The sequence below is a fragment of the Atta colombica genome, unplaced genomic scaffold (assembly GCF_001594045.1).
Source record: "Atta colombica isolate Treedump-2 unplaced genomic scaffold, Acol1.0 scaffold107, whole genome shotgun sequence".
NCBI lineage: Eukaryota > Metazoa > Arthropoda > Insecta > Hymenoptera > Formicidae > Atta > Atta colombica.
This window is the reverse complement of record NW_017259192.1, coordinates 933,180-947,470: the sequence shown is the minus strand read 5'-3', so window position 1 is coordinate 947,470 and position 14,291 is coordinate 933,180. Positions and strand designations below refer to the sequence as shown.

At 32.5% G+C, this 14,291-nt stretch overlaps 2 protein-coding genes across 2 annotated transcripts; one reads left to right on the top strand and one right to left on the bottom strand.

Moving 5' to 3' along the window:
* Nucleotides 1-4,141: 4,141 nt before the first annotated feature.
* Nucleotides 4,142-8,127, bottom strand: LOC108692561 (zinc finger protein OZF-like). Its single transcript, XM_018200871.1, has 4 exons — nucleotides 7,762-8,127; nucleotides 7,419-7,544; nucleotides 7,185-7,298; nucleotides 4,142-5,151 (listed from the first exon to the last, which is right to left on the bottom strand). Exons 1-4 carry the CDS (start codon nucleotides 7,907-7,909, stop codon nucleotides 4,142-4,144), a joined length of 1,398 nt encoding a protein of 465 aa, XP_018056360.1. The 5' UTR covers nucleotides 7,910-8,127.
* Nucleotides 8,128-9,531: 1,404 nt separating this feature from the next.
* LOC108692350 (kinesin-like protein KIF23) lies at nucleotides 9,532-14,291 on the top strand. The gene is made up of 14 exons (XM_018200568.1): nucleotides 9,532-9,542; nucleotides 9,793-10,344; nucleotides 10,461-10,631; nucleotides 10,758-10,956; nucleotides 11,710-11,848; nucleotides 11,920-12,119; nucleotides 12,198-12,302; nucleotides 12,386-12,471; nucleotides 12,586-12,716; nucleotides 12,829-13,037; nucleotides 13,207-13,353; nucleotides 13,513-13,659; nucleotides 13,770-14,006; nucleotides 14,124-14,291. Exons 1-14 carry the CDS (start codon nucleotides 9,532-9,534, stop codon nucleotides 14,289-14,291), a joined length of 2,502 nt encoding a protein of 833 aa, XP_018056057.1.

Genomic DNA, 14,291 nt, shown 5'->3' with positions numbered 1-14,291 from the left:
CGTTCGATTAGTTTGGTAAATTTCCATGAATGGCGCTACAATCCATTTGATGACGCGACATCTCGAAAGATCCACTCTTCAAACCCCTTCAAGCCAAATTTCAGCCAGAAAAGACGCATAATTCACGTTTGGTAATCATTTGAAGCGAGATTGGCGCGCAAAAAAGTGCTCTGTCATCAAGACAACGCGCCGTCCCACAAGTCGACGGCAATGACAAAACTACGAATTGGGCTATGAATTGATTCCTCATCCATCCTATTCTCCGGATTTGGCCCCGTGACTTCTTTCTGTTCCCAAACTTAAAAACTTGGTTCGGTGGGAAGAAATTCTCGTCAAATGAGGAAGTCATTGTCGCCGTCAATGAGTATTTTGCAGACTTTGAGACAGTCTACTTCAAATGACTACCAAACGTGAACTATGCGTCCTTTCTGGCTGAAATTTGGCCTGAAGGGATTCGAAGAGTGGATCTTTCGAGATGTCGCGTCATCAAATGGATTGTAGCGCCATTTCATGGAAATTTATCAAACTTATCAAACGACCCACGTATATATATATATATATTTTTTTTTTTTTAAATGCTTCAACTTTGAAGTGGAATATTTCGATTTTTAATCTCGCCCGAGTATTGAGTTTAAAACATATGTTCAGGACACTAAACAAGCTTATTCTGTAAGTTTCAGAAAAATCTAAAGAAAATGGTTTTTTTCGGAGAACGTCCTTAATGTCTTAAGATGTTAATGCCGTTGATTGCATTCTGATTGGTCTGATTGGTTCGAGACTTCTTAAGACCGTACTTAAAATGGTCTCGAATATAAGATCTGAAAAAAAAAAAAAGAAACAAAAATGCTACTTTGTTACTTATGCTAGCGCATACGCACACTCGAGGTACACTGTGGAAGTGAGAGATACGATATCTCCGCTGTCTTTACTGTGCACATTCTCCATTCTCAAAAAGAGGCTGCGTTAGCAATATAGAATATTACATATAATATGAGCACTTTGACCATAATATAAGTAAAGAACTCAGCGAAAAAATAATTATTATTTAATAATAATTACTTAATAAATTTGATTTATTTATTAGTTCTTACTATTTTCGAATTAATTTTGTTCATTAGTTAGTATTTTTGTAAAATTTTTTAGTGTAGGATTACATTATTACTTAAGAGGCATTATATTCTCTTTCGATCCTGATTTTTCAAAAATTGTCACGTGAACATCCGCCGTTAACATGGCGGATGTTCACGTGACTGCGACGCAGAGATCAAAGGTGCTGACACGGAATCTCCTTACTAGTTATACTGTGCTTTGACTATAAACACATGGACTGCTAGGGCTTGATTGTGTATTTTGAAATGAAGTGGAAATTACAAAAGTGAACAATGATTACTAGAGATGACCAATTAAATTATGAATATTCTAATTGTGAATTTGTTCACTTTTGTAATTTTCACTTCATTTCAAGATACACAATCAACTCCCTAGTTTTTACTATAGGAAATACATACTCTCGGTGTTGTTGAATTCATGATATAAAAATATAAGATATTTCATTGCGCATAATGGCGGAAAACTACTATCAGGCATGTAAATATGAAACCGGAATTTACCAATAGATGGCCATAGCTGTCAATGTAGTTGCCGTCAGACGGCGCTATTGACGCCATTTCCTTGTTCTGACATCTGACAAAGATTTTCAACTCACAACAATACAAGTTTCATATAATAGTATAGTTTGTAGCGTTGAACAAGTCGAATTTTGTTCGACTTGTTCCTGGAAACTACGATTTGCGGACAGCATTGATTTTCTATTACCATTTGAAGAAAACTGCTACAGAATCGCATCGAATGCTTGTCGAAGCTTACGGTGAGCATGCTCTTGGTAAATCACAGTGCTTTGAGTGGTTTAAAAAATTCAAAAGTGGCGACTTTGACATGAGAAACGAAGAACGTGGAAAACCATCGAAAAAGTTTGAAGACAGCGAATTGCAAGTATTGTTGGATGAGGATGACGCTCAAACTCAACAACAACTCGCGGATCAATTGAATATGACACGAGAAGTCGTCTCCATACGTTTGAAATTCATGGGAAAGATCCAGAAGATGGAAAAATGGGTTTCACAACTGAATAAAAGACAGCAGGAAAACCGAAAAACCACTTGCGAAATGCTGCTCGCCTACAAAAGAAAATTATTTCTCCATCGATTTGTGACTGGTGATGAAAAGTGGATATATTTTGAGAATCCTAAGCGTAAAAGATCATGGATAACTCCAGACAAACCATCGATATCGACTGCAAGGCCAAATCGCTATATCAATATCGGATGGAAGACAATGCTCTATGTTTGGTGGGATCAGAAAGGTGTGATCTATTATGAGCTGCTAAAACCTGGCGAAACCGTTAATACTGAACGCTATCGACAACAAATGATCAATTTGAATCAAGCTTTGTGTGAAAAACGACCAAAATATCAAAAAAGGCAATACAAAGTGATTTTGCTTCATGATCATGCACCATTACACACAGCAAAACTGGTCAAGGAAACGATTGAGGCATTTGGTTCGGAAATACTTTCGCATGCGGCTTACTCACCAGACTTGGCTCCGTTCGATTATCACTTATTTGCATCGATGGGATACGCACTTGCTCAGCGCTTCACTTCTTACGAAGATGTACGAAAATGGCTAGATGACTGGTTTGGCTCAAAAAAGCAACAATTTTTTTGGCGTGGCATTCACAAATTGTCAAACAGATGGAAAAAATATAGCTACCGATGGGCAATATTTCGAATAAAATATTTTTTATCATTTTCATGTAATAAACGTGTATTTTCTATAAAAAAATTCCGGTTTCATATTTATATACCTGGTAAACAACCAATCAAAAATTTGTCCAAAATTTAGTGCTAAATTCAAGTGTTAGTAAAAATACATACATACATAACAATTGTAAAAACAAAATTAAAATTTGAAAAAATACAAAAGCTCGTAAATGAATAAAATAATGGAGTAATGAAATAAAATAATGTTAATAAAATTAATGATAATAATGTTAATAAATATAATTTGATACTTAAGATCAGCTCAATGTACGACTAATGTACAACTCTTACAGTTTTGAACGCAACACATAGGCAAACAGAATATGCTAATTAATTATTTAGAAAAAAACACGATTTTTTATAGATATTATACATATTCTAACTGTTGTTTTTACATAAAACTTAAAGAACTTCGCTCTTAATCACTCATCGATCACCTCGAACTGAACAAACTTCTCAAAAGAATAATGCAATTATTCTTTCGAGTATGACATCCGTCATATGACATCCATTGTTATGATGAATATCGAACGTCGGTATGACGGATGTCATATATTTCAAGTATACTAGGTTCATTTGGAGTGACCTCGAGCAGCTCCCGAGAGACAAAACAAACAATGCTAAGAATAAATGAATGCGTTTGAATGAGACACAATGATAATAAATATAAGAAATGAATAAAAGATGTCACTATTCAAATTTAAAATTTAAAAAAGTTTGTATTACCAACCTCGATCAAATTTGGCCATCGATCCAGCATCCTCTTAAAGGAATTTAGTGTGAATATTCACTTTCAAAAATAATTTTTGAGAATCAAATTAAGTTTTAATTTAAAAATGAATAAAACACAGAGCCAATATTTTGTATTAATATTATTCATACTTGAAGTAACATCTTAAATTGCAAAGTTTTTTTTATTTTAAATTAATAAAATAGATATAGATAGATGCATACAGAGGTCATGTCGCGAAAAATCATTCCCATCGCGAGAGGGCTCCTTTTACCTAAAAAACAATCGATTTGTAGCTTTGTAGGCAAATGGGAGCTTCTTGATCACCGCTGGCCTGATGGGAACGATTTTTTTGTGACATGATCTGTAATCTATCTATATCTTGTACAATTTATAATAAAAAGCTTTGTAAAAATTTAAATGTTACTTCAAATATAAATAAATATAAAATATAAATAAAAAATTTATAAATGTAACTAAAATCTTAACTCCGTAAGCTTATACTATTTTCATAAATTTAATTCATAAAAATTACTTTTGAAAATGAATATTCTATCACTAGAAAACTTCCTTAAACTTCCTTATACTATTATATTGGTATTTTATACGAAATAGAAAATATAATTTTGTATTTTGGGCTATAAGCTGGAGGGCTGCAGACAGTTAATTGTTGGGTCTCAGATTGCGCATCACTGTAGTTCTCTGTCTTTTTCAATTCACTATGATTAACTTTTATATGTTCGGTTAAATGATGCAATCGGAGAAACGTCTTCAGGCAAATTTTACATGTATGTGGTCGATCACCAATATGAGTAAGCAAATGCTGGTTTAGCAATGTCTTTGTGTGAAAGACCTCTGTACAGTAATTACATGTGAATAATTCTTCATGTTTTTGTGCTATGTGCTGTTGCAAGCCCTGTTTGGCTACAAAGCAATTACCACAGATGTCGCATTGGAACGGCTTTACTTTCTTATGCTCCAAATCGTCATGTTTCTTGCATTCTTCAACAGTGACAAATCTGCGATTGCAATGCTGACAGGCATATTGCATCTCATTCATATGTATTTTCTTGTGATACTGCAGCTGCTCCATCAACCTGAACTTAATCTGGCATACTGAGCACGAGAATGGCATCTTGTCTAAATGTATGGTTTTATGCTTCAGCAAATTCGATTTCTTGCAGTTATCATATCGGCGATTGCGATGGAAATGCTGAATGTGCAACACTAGCATTTGATGCAGGAGAAATGTACGACCGCACTGATTGCATTCATGAATTTTTTTTCCCGACTCAAGTTTGAACTTGTCTTTAGTATTCATTTTTTGTTCATTCTCGTTGTCTGCATCCTGATCCTCTTCATAAAAATGGTGCTCGCTAATTTTGTCTTTCTCTTCTTCGTTTTGTCGTTTCTTTTCCATCTCATTTTCTCTGATTTTATACTCCTTTCTATTGTTGTCGTTAACATGTTGCTTCTTTAAAATATTGTTCTGTAATTTAAATTCGACGAATCCTTTTTTGCCAATTTTCACTGGCGTTGGATTGTTGGATTTGTCCAGGAAGTTTTCTGTTAATTCTCCAGACATAGAAGATTCTGTGTCTACGAATTAATAATAGCATAAAGTTATAAAAAATTAGATATGATGAATAAAATTAACGTTATCTCTAATAACATTATTAATAGAGACGTTAACTACTCTACCTGTTAAAATATCGATCGAAAACGATAATAAATGGTTAATCGTTTTTATGAATCGTAGTTATGAATTATAAAGAACAAAAGAATATTATAATTCTACAATTAATTCTTTATCGTTTTTTTTTCATATACGATAAATAACAATAAATTTTCCGTAATAATATGATGGGATTTACTTTTGTTGCGACTTTATTAATAATGATTATGAAAATTTTGTTATAATTTTTGTTATAACTTTGTAATTTTACGATAAGATATTTTGAATCATCGTTGATGCATGATTATGGATTTTCATGATGAATCATAGATTTTTTAAACTTGTACGATAATTTGATAACAAACTTTCATATTCCTTTAGTTGAGTTGATTACGATAAAGTTTTCACAATGATAATTCCATAATAATAATTCACGATCATTTTAAAATATTAAAAAATAATAAGTTATTACAAAATTTCTTTACCGAATTCCAAGGATTGAATCCTCGTTCAGAAAACGCTAGGAAACGATAACATTTCTTTCAGAATATAAAAAGTGAAACAATGGATTACGATAGGAAACGATAAGATTTTTGACAGATTGTATTGTTTATTATCGTTTTTTATCAATTTTTTTAAATAGGACAATGTGGTAACAATGAGGCGCATATAAGTTCGTAACTTGTTTGCGTACATTTCATCCTTAACATTTGATGAACAATAGAGATGAAATGATGCTCATGAGTGTTACGAACAAATGGGACAATTTATAAGATTTGTTCGCATCCAGATTTGTGTGCTCCAACATGTTCCAATATACTGCTATAGTTCTTACTCATTCCAATGAGTGCGTTAATCAAGAATTTTCAAAAACTTTCAGCTCTGATTGGCTAACTTAAAGTGTTTTACGATTACTATTATGATGTGTACAGATTATTGATCAATTTCTTATGATTCAAGACTAAATTTAGATAATAGCTTATTGTAAAAAGCCTGTAAGATATTTTTAAGATGTTCTATTTAGAATATGCATGTTATCATATTTTTATCCTCAATACAATTAAAATGATTGATAATATCATTGTTCTTCACTGCCAGATCCAGACTCACTTGGCTTGCATTCTGATCTATTCACTGTTAGTTCTATAGAAAATCTATAGGCTATCATGTACCAAATCATAAGATAATATCCATAATTTTGTGATTCTCTTCCATGTTATTACAGAGTTAGACAAAGGCGAATAATCAAAGTTTGACTGTTCATCCTTAAAGACCAATTAGACTTTTCCAGGTCAGACTCTAATTAGCTATCACATCGTTTCTTGCTGTAATGCGTTAACATATCCTATGTGCAACAGGCCTTAATATCAGTTTTGACTGAATGAACCTACTGTTCTTATCTATACTATGCTAGTGTATAATGGTTTCAGTGAAAAGCACACTGTATTCAATATTCAATATAATTAGTCCTATACCTTTATGCCAGTATTCATAGTCGATTCTTATACTTAAGACTATCTTAAATACAGTTTTAAGATGTTATAAGCCAATCAGAGAGTGGTATTAGCATCTTAAAGGCCTCTTTCATCAACTTCTGATTAAATTAATTGATGATCAACTCACAGAAATGTCACAGCAGTTTATTGTATCAGAATATATTCTCTTTCTTCCTCTTTCGAGACTTTGTTCAGTTCTCATACTAGCAATCGTGATGATTGAATTAATCATCAATTAATTTAACCAGAAATTAATCAGAAAAGAAGTTCTAAAACATTAAAATAGTCTTAAAATAAGAACAAATTATGAATATCACTCTTAAAAAAATAAAATGAAGAACTAAAGGCAAAAAACCAATCATATTAAAGAATCATTAAGTGCTCACTGATCAATTTTCTTTGCTGAACATAACTACTTTTACAGAAGTTAATATGATTATCACATGTCATAATTTGCTTACTCAAATTTAATAAGTGTCTTGAAGTCGAAGCTTCCATCTGCTCTTCAAATAGTGTTGTATTCATCACTTCTAACTCCTCTTTAGGCAGTATTGTATTCATTGCAGTATCTGGTACTATTGCATTTAAGATAATAAACAAAATATTAATATATTGTATAATGCAACGGAGTAGTCAAATAAAAAATATAATATAATACACTTTCTTAATTACCAAAAAAGCTTATACTTGCATACCTTGGCCATTTGATCCTAAGTTCAATGTGGGTACTGCATCAGATCTTAATCTTCTTTTTTTTGGTTGATTGTGTAAATCATATACTTTGTATGCTGCTGAATCAAAATGGATGGAACAGACGCGTCCTACATATATAGAATATATTATTTTTATTGTATGACTCTATGGCTGTATTCAGCAGAAAAAGCAACTTTGCAGCTATTATAAAATTCTTGAATATGACTGGTTTATACATTTAAATCCAGTGAGAAATTTAAGAGCAAGATGAATCATATTAAAAGAATACAATCTCAATGTAGCCTATGATGTACATAAACAAAGATATATTAATTTCATATATACCATTTTTAATATTGATATTTTTTCTCCCACAAGCTTTCTCCCACTGTAATAATAACGCATTTTTTCTTGGAAAGCGATGAAAATGTATAGTTCTGGATTCTTTTGTTCGATAATTATTTCTACATGATATTATTTGACAAGTACTCATTTTGGTTTCGACATGTTACTTCAAAATTATCGCGGTGCAAATGTTAATCTCGAGTAAAATTTTCTTCGACAGGATTTAAATCGCACAAGTTAACTCTCTACATAGATCGGAATCGGCAGAAATGGAATTTTAAATTTTGGCAGTTATCAACTCAGATAAGATATTTGCTTTGCAAGAGAATGGCTCCGACGATCCGAGATTCGACCATAGTTGAAGAAGACATTGGCTGCGTTCAGCAGACAACAGTTATAGGGGCTCCGCACAATAAAAGGAACAGGGAACAGAGAATAAGAATTTCAACCTATCAGAAATCATGCTTTGTGGAATACATAATTTTCTCTGCTGAGATAGGACCATTCCTCTTGACCATCTAAAAGCATAACCCAATCAACGTGAAGAAAACCTCCAACAGTTGCAAAATAAACATTCTACTGAACGCAGCCATTAAGACAAGAGTTGCGCTCATCACTCACGCGTTTTAAGTACTTGTAAAGGGCGCACAATAAAAGGAACAGAGAACAAGAATTTCAACCTATCAGAAATCATGTATTGTGGAATACATAGTTTCTGATAGATTGAAATTCTTATTCTCTATTCTCTGTTCTCTGTTCCTTTTATTGTGCAGAGCTAATTATCCATGAAAGATAATAGAGATTTGTTCGCGTTGCATGCTTCAACATGCTCTAATATGCTCCTGTTATAGCTTTTACTCACTTCAACAAGCGCGTTAAAGTGAGTAAATGCTATAGTAGGAGCATTTTAAAGCATGTCAAAGCATACGATGCAAACAAATGGCTCCTACACACTGGACGCGGAACGCTTGTCATGCGGCAATGATGCAATAGCCAATAAGCTTACAATGTGTTCTTCTAATGTGTTCATTGGTTGCCGCGTCTCATTTTGCCGTGCTGCAAGCGTTTCCGCGTCCAGTGTGCAGGAGCCATAAGATATGTTATTCTTTGACATCCTGTTTTGATAATAAAGCGAAAACACAGACTCTTGCATAATGCATAATACAATATATGAGGCATAAGAAAATGAATCAAAACTTCTTTATTATCTTTCTCTCCACGAAATAAAGGATTCTGATTGGTTGATTTTCTCATGCCTCATTTTGTGTTATGCAAGAATTTGTGCTCTCCACTTTAACAGGAAGACGTAAATTCACATAAATTGGTCTAGTTTCCACCAAGGGTTTAAACTGAATCAGAATGTAAGAACCAAGCAACTACAGTCGAGTATACTCCTGTTACAGTCGAATGACAGGGAAATGCTCGATTGTGGTTCTTACTTTCTGATCCGGATTAAACTCTCGATGGAAACTAGGCCAACAGTGCCAGATCGCAACCAATACGGTGGCAAGATTCTCATAGATCTATAAATAAGAACCAATCGCTCGGTGAGCGATTTGCAACCGTTTCATTATTGACGAAATTCCCCAAATTTAGGGGAAAATCTCCCATACTTGGCAACTCTTCATAGTAATAGCGTATTCAATTTGAAAGTACTCGAAAAATCGTAACGAACTTTTACACGGGTGTCTTAATTTAGCACGATTTATTAAAGAGTGAGGAATCGTTAGAATTACTTAACAAACATTAAAAATTAAACTGACTTATATAATGAAGCCCGCGTAAGTATTGTAAAATTAATATAATTTTGTGTTCAAGCTCAATAAGTGTTGACCCTTAAATGTTTAAATATACGCTTGTGAATTTTAAGAGAGTAATGCCCAATTTCTTCATCTCTAGATAACTTTATCCAAGAGATATCTCTCAGAATACAATGGAAATATTTTCTGGATAATGTTATCCGCAACTTATCTAGAAGTAAAGAAATTGGGCACAAGATGAAAGTAAACATCCTTCACACAAATGTTTCAGACGTTCGAAAACTCCAGCTCGTAAGCCAATCAGTCGGCCAAAGGGATCGAATATGATGTCTAAAGATCCCGTGCAGGTTTATTGTCGTTTACGTCCAATGCAATCTTTAACGGATGTATCATGTATGACAGTTGAATCTGACAAGATTGTAGTGATTATGCCTCCAGGATCAACAGTCAACTTTCGTACTAATAAGGAGATAAAAACGACATTCAGTCATGTATTTAAGTCTGATGTGACACAAAGAGAAATATTTGAAACTGTTGCCCTTCCTCTAGTTGAAAACCTTATTAATGGAAGAAATGGTCTGTTATTTACATATGGTGTAACAGGTAGTGGAAAAACATATACGATGACTGGAGAACCACAAGATGCTGGTATCATGCCTCGATGTTTGGATGTTATTTTTAATACTATTGCCAATTATCAAACGAAAAAGTTTGTCTTTAAACCAGATAAACTAAATGGTTTTGATATACAAAGTCAGACTGATGCTATGCTGGAAAGACAGTTTCAGGCAGGTCTATTGCAAAGAGCAAGATTCGACAAACAGTAAGTCTCCATTTGATAGAAAAATTATAAAGATAGATAAATATCTATTTATGTAGTTAGATTACATATGCAGATAATATTAAATGTTATCTCATATGAAATAATATTCAATATAGCCATAAGGTAGATAGCGATGGAGATAGTAAACCAGTGGTAGCTCACAAACGTAATGAATCTCAAAGTGTATCAGTCGAGGCAGATAATGCATATGCTGTATTTGTCACATATGTTGAAATATACAACAACAGCGTATATGATTTGTTAGATGAAGATTATGCTAGAACCAAGTAAGTATATGTGTATATTATATATTTATATATGTACACATATATTATAAGAGGAAATATTTGCAGTTTTATTATATACATAGAAAATATTTATTTTATACGTATTTATTTTATTATTTAATGTAGGACATTGCAGAGTAAAATAGTAAGGGAAGATGGCAACAAAAATATGTATGTACACGCCGTTACAGAAATTGAAGTAAAAAGTGCAGAAGAAGCTTTTGAGCTATTTCAACGTGGACAATGGAAAAGACATGTTGAATACACAGCATTGAATGCAGAATCGAGTAGATCACACAGCGTTTTCACTATCAGACTTGTACAGGTACAACATCCTTTTGAACAACTTCTTTTTCTCCTCAATCTTGTCAGAGACTTATGTCTGTATTCATAGTCAGATCTTGTACTTAAAGCTTCCTTAAATTTATCTTTAGATGCTTAGCAATCAATGAAATATATATCATAGAGTATCTAAAGATAAATTTAAGGAAGCTTTAAATATAAGGCCTGACTATGAATACGAGTATAAGTGACTTCTTCTGCATATATCCTCTGATATATATATATATATATAAGATATATAAGATATCAATGTAGATTAATTTTTCGTTTTTATCTTTTTCTACTTCTAAAAATTAGGAAAGAGTAAGTTAAAACAAGATTAAAATTAATCAACATTGGAAATGGATATTATAGTTTTTTATGTTAGACTTAACGATCATATCACAAGAGGTTGTCATGGTCTTTTGCCATTGTCTTCTGAAAGACAATGACAAAATTTGATATGTATGTTTTGGGTGGATTTAAACTCGAATCTTTGGCATAGAGAGCAGCTACATAACTCTTTACGATTGCCACTTTCAAAATTTAAACCTAATGTAAGAAAATAGTAATGATTGAAATAACACAATTTCAACCTATCAATAATTAAATATACATTTCTGAATATATTTCTGATAAATTCAGATCGTAATATTTCTATCGCTTTCGCATTGTGTCTGAAACTTCAGACTTCAGAAATATCTTAAAATACAATCACTTGCATTTTAATCGCTTATTATCTTTCTGCTTATTGTAGGCACCTTTGGATAGTGAAGGTGAACAGGTAATGCAGGCTAAACAAGTCGTGTGCGTAAGTCAATTATCTTTAGTGGATTTAGCAGGTAGCGAGCGAACGAATCGCACTAAAAATACCGGTCAACGTTTACGAGAAGCAGGTAGGATATTTCATTTGCTGCATTTATGAAATTTATGAAAGTTTTTAAATAACAAGTATTCAATTTTATAGGAAACATTAATAACTCTCTAATGACTCTACGATCATGTTTGGAAATTTTGAGAGAGAATCAGAATCAGGGTACAAATAAAATAGTTCCTTATCGGGATTCTAAACTTACACATTTATTCAAAAACTATTTTGATGGGGAAGGACAAGTCAGAATGATAGTCTGTGTAAATCCAAGAGCAGATGATTATGACGAAACTATTGTATGTGATAGTGAAATGTATTAAATATATATCTGAAAAGCAATACAAACATTAATTTTTTCAATTTTTAATACGTAGCAAGTAATGAAATTCGCGGAAATGACTCAAGAAGTGCATATCACAAGGCCTACTACTGTAAAATTGGATCTTGGTTTCACTCCTGGCAGAAGACAAGCGAATAAGGTAACAATTTTAACTTATATAATATTTTCTAATTTCAGAATATGCACATTTACACATGTTAATATAAATTTTATTTTGTTTAGATATTCAAGGAAGCAAGAAGCAAATTAGAGAAAGAAGGCCGACCAGAAGCAGCTGATTTGAACATTGATCTAGGTCTAGTATACAGGTATTGCAACAATTGACTGAACAGTTGTAATTCAAATTCTTTTCCCCTCTCTTTTCGCTTATTTTCTTCATAAATTATCGCATAATATAATCGAATGTTTAAATATTATTTTAGTTTGGGAGGATCATTTCCTCAATTGGAAACCATTACTTCGGACAATGATCAAATGATACAATCTTTAATACAATATTTGGAACAGCGTATCAACAAGCGCAATATACTTCGCGCGGATTTACAAAAAAAACGTGAGATATATTCAATTTTAGCAAAATTATTTTGTTATTGATCAAATAATGTACCGTAATAATAATAATAATGACTACAACAATAATAATAAAACATGCGTTTCATTTATAGAAGACGATTTTAGACGGACATTAATGGGTATAGAGCAAGAAAATGTAAATTTAAAAATTGAAGCAGCTTCATTAAAAGCTGCAAATATACAGCAAAAAAGAAAGATATCTGCATTCGAAGGACATGTCTGCAAATCAGAAAAGCAAATAGATGATCTTTTGCGTAAATTAAACAGTGCTAATGAAAGGATTCAAATTTTGGAACAAGAGGTGGGTTCAATACTCATTAGTATTATGTGCGCGTATTCGTGTGTTTGCTTGCAAGCTACATTAATTTAAATAATATATAATATAATATCGTGTGTGTGTGTGTGTGTGTGTGTGTGTGTGTGTGTATATGTATGTACATTTTCATATACGTGTATGTATATGCATATAGCTGAAAGATCGGGACTTGGCATTAAATCAACGTTTGATAGATAAGCAAAGAGTAAAGCAGAGATATAATACAAAGATGCAAGTCGAGACGGATAAGTTAAACAGAGAATTCGAAATGAGACTGCGTCAACAGCGTGAACATCTTCAGGTTAAATTTAAACAAATGTTACATATTTATAAAGATAAGAGTAATTGCTCTGATTTTATATACATATAATATACATATAATTATATACATATAATTATATACATATAATTTTCAATCTTTGACATTTTTTAATATTAAATATATTCTTATTATTTTTAGAATCAAGTGAAGAAGAAAGATGAACAGTTACGACGAGTACATCAAATTGTACTTGATAATGATATTAATTCAGCATCAAAAGACCAAGCTCCAGAATCGACAACGAGAGTAGTCAGTCCAGTTAGAGATACCAGAGTATCACGAAAGGTTACCTATTATGTGCAATTACTCTTTCCTCTTAAATGTCTTTCTTAACTTAATTTCGTATTTTTGTGTATAAAAGTTGGAGAAAAAAAAAACAATTTTCTTATATGTAGGACGGAATACCCGTTTCAAACCCGAGATATAGACGATCGCAAAGTGCCGACACATGGATCGATCATAGACCTCAACCTCTTGTACCAGTTGGAACTATATTGCAACCATTGATGCAAAGAAGACGAAGTGTAACGCAACTTACTTCACCAAAAGAGATTATGGATGGCGCATCTAGATATTGTCTTGTCGCACAAGAGCATGATACGGATGGAGAACTTGAAACAAAATTATATAAGGTTTGTAATTTGTATTTTATATATGTAAAAAAAATTACATATTTTTTATGTGTATAGAAAATATTAATGTAATCTTAATGAATATATAAGTTTTACTTCCTTTTTTCTATCAAACAGGGCGATATATTGCCAACAAGTGGTGGCGGAGCACAAGTAGTATTTAACGATATGGAATGTTTGAAACAATCATCCCCGAAAGCGAGGAAACGTACTGGACCTCAAGAAGAGGGAATGGACCAAGTAGATATTTCTACATTGACAGAAACGAAAAGACCACGAGTATAA